The sequence below is a fragment of the Polyodon spathula genome, unplaced genomic scaffold (assembly GCF_017654505.1).
Source record: "Polyodon spathula isolate WHYD16114869_AA unplaced genomic scaffold, ASM1765450v1 scaffolds_766, whole genome shotgun sequence".
Taxonomy (NCBI): domain Eukaryota; kingdom Metazoa; phylum Chordata; class Actinopteri; order Acipenseriformes; family Polyodontidae; genus Polyodon; species Polyodon spathula.
In genome coordinates, this window is record NW_024472254.1 from 49,142 (window position 1) to 59,148 (window position 10,007).

The window sequence follows — 10,007 nt, forward strand, 5'->3', positions numbered from 1 at the left end:
GAGGGAATGATCTGAGAAAATGGAATGGATCTGTGCTGGGTGTGAAAGCTTGTTAGGAGTTAATGAAAGAGACTCGATGGGGGGGCAGTGGAGCAGCCTGTGTGTGAGCTAGCTAGCGAGTTTGGCGGCTGCCAGTTCTTTGTTGCTGTGGTGCCACAAGGCTGGTGGAAGCAAGGCGGAGCACTGGGGTAAGGCTACAGGAATTCCCTTCAGCAGGCCTGCACTGCAGTCTGGATTAGACTGTAAGTGCTTTAGAGTGGGTGCTCTGAACTTGGACAGCTGCTTTCACTGAGCCTTTGGTGTGATCAGCTGCCTTGGAGCAAGCACAGCTGTGTGCTCAGGGTGCAGTCCCTTCCTAACAGAAAGACTAGCCTGTGCTGGCTATGAGAACTCCACACCAAACACAGCATTGGAGTATGTGGATTAAGAAACAACCCACCTTAGAAAATGGAAAGAGGGCAGGAAACAAAAGCAGCGTTGAGCATATCATGTTGGGCTGCACAAGCAGCAGCTTGCACTCCTACATAAATACTCCAGCACGCTCTTCAGGGGGAAGGTCCGAGCCTCTTCACTGGAGTGCTTCCTCTGAAAGGAGCAGGCTGAGCCGTGATGAATTCTGCTCAGTGAAAATGCTTACGCAGAAACGGGTCTCTCTCTTCATGGTGCTGGTGCAGCCTGTCTTGCATGATAACATATCATACTGCACTACGGCAGCTCCTTTAAAACCAGCAGAACTCCCGTCTGTCGTCATTAACCCCTTGACTGGCACCTCCTATTGCAATGTCCCGCCTTGCATCACATACTGCATACAGGGCTGTTTTAAAACCACTAGAAAACACACATCAATCCATAGCAGGGGTGAATTACATTGAAATGAGGAAGCTGCCAGATTTTAATGATGTATTTGCTTCTGTGGTTTTATACTGCAGTGAAATGGCCCAGCCTACACCCCGAACCATCTGCTGGCAGGAAATAGGTACTACAGCTGTGTCTGTTTTCCTTCTAAAGACAACAGGCTCTACATCAGGGGGGCACAGTGCTGGCACTGAGACCCAGAGACACAAGGCTCTTTGTACCACCTGTCCCCTGTGTTACTGACCCAACTGAAACCTCCTTTCACATCTTAATCCTGGCATTATTTAATGATAGTGAAGGACTGGCTGGATCACAGCTATGCCAGCTGGAGGATTATCAGAATTCCGAACCCATTAATCCTCGTGATGAAAACCAGCCCCTCGGCTCTGTGGGTTCCCTCCCTCTTTCAAGTAATGTGGCTGGAGACTAAGGCTAGGAATTGCACCTCCATTTTCACAGAAGTACAGTGCAGTAGAAAAACAAAACCAATGCAAGACCTTTTATTATACAGTACATGATCAGTTAAAACAGCATGTGAAATGATTTCCGTTATGTGTTTACAGCGCCCCCTGCTGCATGATGCAGAGAGAACGGCATCTTTATCTGATTAGCATCTAGCCATCTATGCAGCTTCTGGTTAAGAATCTAATTTATTTTTTTTATTTTTTTTAAATCCTTGCCTTGCCTGCCCCCATCTCTTATTCTTTGTACCCCAGGGGTAACCACAAAGCCCCTCCCCTCTGGAAAGTGGCCGTGTGTTTCCTCCTTGGCAGACGGGGGCTTGGGTTACACTCGCATACTTTGGAAGCAGACACGGACCGTCCTGCCAAAAAGCGTGAGTCTGGACTGCACCTCGATTAACAGCCTCCCGTATCAGCAGGGCGAGGCATGCCTTCCAACGGGTATCTGGAGGCTTGCTGGCACCTAGAAGGAAGCGCGCACACACACACACACACACTTTAGAACTGTTACCCGACACATAAAGAACGCTCTGCTCCCAGAAGGGGACCCAGCGCTCGATCGTCACGGTTGGAAGGATGCTAAACCCCCGAGCAGCGTCCGGGACCAGTTTAATCAGAGCCAGCTGGCGTGCCAAGTTTTTATTGGCTCAGGCAAGTACGAAACTTCAGAGCTGCAGTGAATATGCTGAAAAAGCTGGGGCTACTTGGAAACCTTAGAGCTGAACTATTACTATCATCATGAGAGTGATCTGGAAAAAACAAAAGCAGCAAGAAGCGACTTCTTGTTTGAGCTAATTCACGGGGAAAAAGGCCAATTACACAAGCGGGGGCTGGGGAACGGGTAGTTGTCAAATTCCATTCACAAGAAGACAAGCCAGTCGTTCATATTAAATTACAGAACAGTCCAATGTTATGGAATTCAAAGACCTCTAAAGTGGGAAATTGAAGGTGCCACTAGACCAAGTGTCTCAATGAGCAAAGCTGTGGACCTTTTGAGAAAAACAAAATGTTGTTTTACAAAATGCTCTCAGCAAAGCATTGCAGGAAAAGACAAAACAAACCAAAAAAAAAATAACTGAGCTTTGACAAAGCATGGAGAAGGAACCCTGCTACTGCTGCCTGTATTATTAGCAAGAGCGCAGCAGGTTAAACACACACCAGGACAACTGATTTTAGTGGACACTCTGTGGCAGGCTGTAGCTTTTAAAAAACACGCAACAGCTAAACACAAAGTTCTAGGAGGTCGCTGTCTCTGCACCGGGCTGGATTTCACTGTCTCTGCACCGGGCTGGATTTCACGGCCTCCAGCTGCCTCTTTCCTTCGAAGAGTAGAATGCTGGCCGCCATGGCCGAGTTCAAACTGTCCACCCCCGGGACCATGGGGACCAATAGCCTTCTACCCTCCGTCCTCTCGGCCAATTGGAGGGCCTCCAGGCTCAGCCCGTGGGTCTCTCCACCAATCACCAGGGCGGTCTGGTTCTGAGCCCAGCCCTCGTGGTACAGCTGGGCCTTCACTTCAGGAAGGGAGAGGTCAGAGTCAGAGTCAGAGTCTGAGTCTGAGTCCAGGCTGTGCTCCTCGAACCCGATTCTCTTTGGGTTTGGTCGGCTGGACACCCACCCATAGTCTCCGGCTTTGAGCCTGTCCTCCCCCCGGCTCTCCGACGTGGAGCTGCAGTTATCCGCTAGGTGGACGGTAGCACTGCCGGGGAGGTAGTTTGGAATCTCGTCCCACTCCAGGTTATTGATGACGGGGAATCGGAAGTGAGCCCCCATAGAGGCCCGCAGCACCTTGGGTTCCCAAGCATCCACGCAGCCTGTAATAAAAACAATGGAGCCAGGAGTCAGAAAATAGTGTGAGCAGACCTTTCCACAGTTAAGAGGCTCTCAACCAGTCCACTCTAAAAAAGCATTCTGATTAATCTCAAACCCACCAGTCTTTATGTTTAACAAGCTGACTGCAGTAAGTGGCATTTATTGCAGATTAAGAAGCTTTAATGAACTGAACCTTCATATCAGAGATAACAGACCCTGCCAGCACACTGTGCAGCGAAGAGAGAGAGCCGCTTGCAGCAGGTCCAGGTCATACAGCCCAGCTGCAGACCTGATTCGGAGGGGCCCGGTCACGTAGCAGCACTAGAGGTGAGATTATGAAAATGCTCGTAACCCTGAAGGATGGTGCCCAGCTCCCCAGTCCCTCGGGACTCCGACAGGCCGCCCTTACCCTTGGTGAGGAGGGCTCTGCTGCACCCCGCTCCGGCTGCACACCTCAGGATAGTGCCCAGGTTCCCCGGGTCCCGGATGTTGTCGCAGATCAGAGACAGGGGCAGGGAGTGCTCTAGCTGCTCTGCAGGGTAGGTCATCTTCGAGTGATCTGGCCTGGCAAAGATAGCTGGGAAACCAAAAGAGAAACCAATCAGAACAGGCATCCCATAACAAAAGAGAACTCAATCACACTATTGTCACACATTTATTACGGCTTTGAGGTTGGGTATTTTTATAAACACTGACACCTAGTGGCCACTACTAAAACTACATTTTTCTCAAATTTAATAATGGTATTTAGTATTATTTGCTTCTCTCTTCGCCATTTAGTTTTTGAAGGAAATAAAAACAAATCTGTTATTAAGGACGGTTTTGCAGTATTACCCATGATGCCCTGAGGCGTGACGAGATCTGACCAGACCTTGATGTCGTCGAACTTCACTTTGACGAGGTTGACCCTCCGCAGCTTGTCCAGCGGCAGCTCCTTGAGAGCGTCCAGCGAGCTGAAGAAGAGCGTCTGCAGCACCGCCCCGCACCCCAGCGCGTCCGCGATCAGCCGCCGGCCTTCCAGCAAGACCTTTCCGTGCTGCTCCCGAAACCGCCTCGACTTCACGATAGTCACCACCTTCCTGCGGCAAGACACAGCGTGCTGGACTCAGTCTGGTCACTGAAACGCAATGCATTCTGCACATGCAGGGAGACATAGCGTGCTGGACTCAGCCTGGTCACAGAAACGCAATGCATTCTGCACATGCAGGGAGACACAGCGTGCTGGACTCAGCCTGGTCACAGAAACGCAATGCATTCTGCACATGCAGGGAGACACAGCGTGCTGGACTCAGCCTGGTCACGGAAACGCAATGCATTCTGCACATGCAGGGAGACACAGCGTGCTGGACTCAGCCTGGTCACGGAAACGCAATGCATTCTGCACATGCAGGGAGACACAGCGTGCTGGACTCAGCCTGGTCACAGAAACGCAATGCATTCTGCACATGCAGGGAGACACAGCGTGCTGGACTCAGCCTGGTCACGGAAACGCAATGCATTCTGCACATGCAGGGAGACACAGCGTGCTGGACTCAGCCTGGTGACGGAAACGCAATGCATTCTGCACATGCAGGGAGACACAGCGTGCTGGACTCAGCCTGGTCACAGAAACGCAATGCATTCTGCACATGCAGGGAGACACAGCGTGCTGGACTCAGCCTGGTCACAGAAACAATGCATTCTGCACATGCAGGGAGACACAGCGTGCTGGACTCAGCCTGGTCACAGAAACGCAATGCATTCTGCACATGCAGGGAGACACAGCGTGCTGGACTCAGCCTGGTCACAGAAACGCAATGCATTCTGCACATGCAGGGAGGCACAGCGTGCTGGACTCAGCCTGGTCATGGAAACGCAATGCATTCTGCACGCTGTGTTTCCCTGCATGTGCTGGACTCAGCCTGGTCACGGAAACACAACCCCATTGATCATCATCTGAAACTTGACTGCCACACCCAGTAAAGGGATCTTGTGTCGAGGACTCTCCCACGCCAAGTTCCAGCAACATATGATCATGTAACTAAGAGTCTGGTTGGCTTCTAGAATGACCCATTATAGAATAAGCGGCAAGGATGCATAACTAGGCTGGTAAGCCTGTTGCAAAGAATTGCTTAAACATTAATAATAAAAGCTACAAAACAGAATGCCTCTGAGCATATTAATAACACTGTAATTAAAGACATTTAACACACTAGCATCGGCCAGATTCACAGACCCTGCTTAGCACTCATCCTGCACTACCTATTATTAGGCAAAGTATTCCAAGACTAGAATTAATCGGGGGTTGTGAAACCAGCCGGTAAGAAATTTATTAACTAGCACAATATATAATGCATGCAATAAAACTGTATAGAACCAAATGAAATTGCACGCTCAAAAATAAATGCAATCTAATTGTGAAAGTATAAAAGTCTGTCTTCAGTTCTCACGCCAGTCTCTTGTCTCCTGGGTAGGCTTTCTCGTATCGGAGCCCGTCGAGTTCGTCGCTGTGCCGTGTGTCTTCGGGAGGCGGGTTCTCTCGGACGCTGTTTTTCAGCGATTCCGAATTGAAAGCCTGTCTCGGTCTCTTCTCGTTGGTCCCACCGGGCTGCGGCTTTGGTTTGTTTTTGCTGCTGTCGTCTCGTCTCCAGTTCTTCGGGAGCGGCTCATGGTCAAACTGGTCGGCTTTGCACTTCTCCTTTATCTTCGCTGCCGTTTCCCTCGTTTTGGTTTCCGCGGCCTCGTTTTCTGGATATATCACTCTGACGGGTGTTCGTCTGAGGGCCCTGACATACCTCTTCGGGTCGATCCTTTGATTTTCTCTGATCGTTAAAAACCTGAACGATTCCGCCGCGGTCAGTCCGCGACTCACGCTTCTCATGAACGCCGCCATGCTGGCCGGGAGCTTTGCCTTTCTCAGCAATCGGATTGGCTGTTCGGCGACCTTTGACTTTTCAGTCAGGTCACTAAGCTGCACCATGCATGCAATCGAGCACTGCGCCATGTGCCATCAGAATATAGATGCTGATATTTTAATTAACGATGTGTGTATATATATGTGTGTGTATGTTGAATATTTGAAGTGGTGCTAACATGCTCTCTAGTGTAACCAGCTAACTGCTTGCGCAGTCGGAAGCCGAGCCAGCGGTTCAAGTCTGGGTTCAACTCGATTGGGAAACACGGTTCACAGTCCTTCCCTGTCAATCCCGGAGCGAGACATCGAGCGCAGTTTGCATTTGCAGCGCGGATAGAAGCGGGTCCGCAGCGTTTGTAACGATGGCTCTGAGACGCGCTTTGCATTTTGTCTTTAAAGTTGGAGACAGGCTCAGGACTGCTGCCTTCTACAGGGAAGTGCTCGGCATGAAAGTAAGCAGAATTTGCGTTTTTTTTAAAGGTAAACAGCAGGCAAGGCGTGTCACTGCGAGGTTCAAAACTAAAGCACGTCTTGTTTCTTTTCACAGACAGGGTACAGTGCATGACTTGATAAAGTTGCCTGTGTATTAATAATAATAATTTTGTGGCGACATTCACTTGAAACCTTGTTAGTGCTGTTGCTGTGTGCTTGTGTAGAATTGAACTGAATTATCACGTGATTTATTTTTACAGCAGATTTACAGTTGCATTTCTACTGGCACCGAGGCAGCTGATAACGCAGATTCAGTAACTGCACAAAACACATGCTTAATGAAAGCACCCGTGCCACTGCCTCTAAACTAAATCAAACCCATCACTTCTCTTTTTTAGCCCCGATGTTAATCTACTGACAGCAGGCTTTTTGCGGTTTTATGTCACGTATTGCAACATCCCTTGTCACCGGCTCCCCAGCACAACTCTTGGATTCTAATCGTATTTCTTCTGTTTTTGTCCCCCACAGATCTTACGACATGAGGAATTTGAAGAGGGTTGTAAAGCTGCTTGTAATGGGTAGGTATTGTTTAGCCTCGTTTCCAGGGCTTCTCCCCGGGTATAGCTGAGCTGGTCTGGGCGAGGTGTGGTTAAAGGCGGCTGTCTGCGTGCCAGGGTGACTTTGTCAGGTATAGCTGACCACAGTGAAAGGTCACGTTGTGTTTTGGGGTTGATTTAAGAGGGACGAAGTTGAGAAAACATTTGTGGCTCTTTTTATTTCTGATCTTTGCGCAGCTGTCAGAAGTCTTATTGATGAGGTTTCGTCACTGTAGAGAAGCCTCCAGCTATACCCGGCCCAGCACAGCTGTATGTGTGGAAAGGCAGTGGAAGTGAGGCATTGCTGATCCCGGTGAGAAGCGTGTTCTGCACAGTAGATTGCTTTGTGTTGCAGCCCCTATGACGGGAGGTGGAGTAAGACCATGGTCGGGTACGGGGCAGAAGACGATCACTTTGTGGCAGAGCTCACCTATAACTACGGCGTGGGGGGGTACAGACTGGGGAGTGACTTCTTGGTGAGTGTCCCAGACAGAGGCAGGCATGTTTAAATCTGTGCTGTGTTTCTAACACGTGTTTCCTGACCTCTCAGGGCCTGACCCTGCAGTCCAGTCAGGCGGTCAGCAATGCCAGGAAGCTGGGCTGGCCGCTGGCAGAGGCCGGGGAGGGGACGTACTTACTGGAGGCGCCGGGGGGGTATAAATTCTACCTGGTGGACAAGGAGCAGCCCGCTACAGGTGACTGGCGCTAACTTTAAAACCTTGTCAAGTCTCGTTGAAGTTCAAACGCACAGGTCAACTAACGAGATGCCCCCACGTCTGTTGGGTTTGGCGCCCTAGATCCGGTGCAGAAAGTGACCCTGGGGGTGTCTGACCTTCAGCGCTCCACACGGTACTGGTCAGCCGTCCTCGGGATGAAGGTGTACGAGAGGAACGAAGACAGGAAGACTGTACTGCTGGGATACTCGGACTGCCAGGTGAATGAACGTGTCTCAAGAACATCATGCAGAACTGGTGGAACGTGCAGCAGGCAGAGCCTGCCCTCCCCCCATCTCAATGGCTTATCAAAGCCTAACACCAGAGTGTATCACTTGCAGGGATGGAAATAAGACTCCTATTGCATAGCACTTTCACCCATTCCAGGTTTTAATGTGAGCTTGATTAACTACAGTATATAGGGGACAAGTTCGCGTGTCTTATTAAACTCCTAGTAAAACCAGGAATGGATCAAACTGCTTTGCAATGGGAGTCTTATCACCATCCTTGAAGCACAGCTGTGTTTTCTGGGTGTACTTGCGTCAGCTTTTACCTGCTCTGGATGTCAATAAATGCAGCCCTGTGTTTTGTAGTGTAAGCTGGAGCTGCAGGACATCGGAGGAGCTGTGGACCACGGGACGGCATTCGGAAGGATAGCTTTCTCCTGCCCCAGAGAGCAGGTAACTCCAGGCGTGGGAGAGCAATAAAACTACCCCAGGGGTCCGATTTCTCTTTGACACTCCCAGGATTACTCCAGCAGGGGCCGGAGATATTAGTCTTTTGAACATGTGTTTAACAATGGCATTTTAAAAAAGCATTTCAAAGACGCAGCCTGTTGGTTTTCTGTGTGGCGTCTCCAGCTGCCTGAGATTGAAGCCCTGGTCAAGAAGGAGAGCTGGAGGATCCTGACCCCGCTGGTCAGTCTGGACACCCCAGGGAAGGCGACGGTGGAGGTGGTGATTCTGGCTGATCCGGTGAGCGTCTGGGCGTCGGCAGGACTGCAATGTTTGCAGAAGCCTTTTAAAGGGGACCTTTTAATATATGAGCCACTGTAACGTGCTGCTGCTGATTTGAATCTGGTCTTTTTCTCATGAATGCTTCAGGATGACCACGAGATCTGTTTTGTGGGGGATGAGGCGTTCCGAGAGCTTTCTAAAGTGGACCCCAACGGAGACACCCTGCTAGACAATGTAAGTGTTTTTTGCTTGTAATGTACAGACGATTAGGTAAACTTTAGAAATAAAGACTCCTATTGCATAGCAGTTTCACCCATTCCAGGTTTTGCCACAGGCTTAGTGTGTAGGTAACAGTCTCAGGTGTGTCTCATTAAACGCCTAGTAAAACCAGGAACAGATCAAACCGCTGTTTCCTTCCCTGGCCTCAATAACTCCTTAAAATGCATTGCATTTGTTTTTATCTGTTGCCTTAAAGATATCATGTAATGAAAGCTAAACCTCAGTTGCCTTGCAGGCGATGGCAGCTGACAGAAGTGACGAATGGTTTGCCAAGCACAAGAAGCAGAAAGCCTCTGCGTAGAGGAGCGGGATTCCAGCAAGACGTGCCTCTGCGGTCTCTTCAGCGCTTCCAGAAATTTCTGCATCGCGTCACCCAGCAACCGAGGCCACAGTCGCAGCAGAGCGGACCCTGATGCCCACCACAGCCAGACTGCCACATTCCCCAACCCTAGCCATAACCAGACTGCCACACTCACATATATATATATATATATATAATGTAGGACTGTGTGCATGTCACTAGAGCTGTGTTCCACTGCCCCGTCATGCTGTGTAAACCATGCTTGGAAACAGAGCTGGTAGCTGGAGCTGCAGGCAGTCTAGCTCTGGGATGAGCCAGCAGCAGCATCACTACCACACTCTGTTTTAAACCGGGGCACAGAGTGCTGTAACTGGAGGCTTTGGTATCACATTAAAGATGATTTACAATGGAAAGAGGGTGCTTCATGAATGTGTCTCATTGACCCTACTCAAGACTCATGTGAGGAATGCATTCCCAGTTCCTCTGAATCCTCTGCATTGAAGCCAGTTATGAGCTGCCGTGGGGGGGGTGATGCAGCAGTTCCTCCGAACCCCCTTGAGTTTAGCATGCAGACTCTGCACAATTGTTTCCAGATTCAAAGCAATCTGCCCCAACAGGATTGATTCCCTGGGCATGGAAACGCAGTCAGTAAGCAGCAACGGCTTTATTCTTCGAATCTCGAGCGTTGTTGCAGAGCATTGTTAAATGT

The 10,007-nt window shown here is 49.8% G+C and overlaps 2 protein-coding genes across 2 annotated transcripts; one reads left to right on the forward strand and one right to left on the reverse strand.

The window, feature by feature from the left end:
• Positions 1–1,346: 1,346 nt before the first annotated feature.
• LOC121308758 (rRNA methyltransferase 3, mitochondrial-like) lies at positions 1,347–6,112 on the reverse strand. Its single transcript, XM_041241367.1, has 4 exons — positions 5,558–6,112; positions 3,963–4,207; positions 3,538–3,705; positions 1,347–3,130 (listed from the first exon to the last, which is right to left on the reverse strand). The coding sequence occupies exons 1-4, from the start codon at positions 6,109–6,111 to the stop codon at positions 2,586–2,588; spliced, it is 1,512 nt and encodes a 503-aa protein (XP_041097301.1). The 5' UTR covers position 6,112; the 3' UTR covers positions 1,347–2,585.
• Positions 6,113–6,374: 262 nt separating this feature from the next.
• glod4 (glyoxalase domain containing 4) lies at positions 6,375–9,711 on the forward strand. Its single transcript, XM_041241368.1, has 9 exons — positions 6,375–6,473; positions 6,982–7,031; positions 7,405–7,525; positions 7,600–7,744; positions 7,847–7,983; positions 8,356–8,442; positions 8,623–8,736; positions 8,866–8,952; positions 9,233–9,711. Exons 1-9 carry the CDS (start codon positions 6,384–6,386, stop codon positions 9,296–9,298), a joined length of 897 nt encoding a protein of 298 aa, XP_041097302.1. The 5' UTR covers positions 6,375–6,383; the 3' UTR covers positions 9,299–9,711.
• Positions 9,712–10,007: the final 296 nt, after the last annotated feature.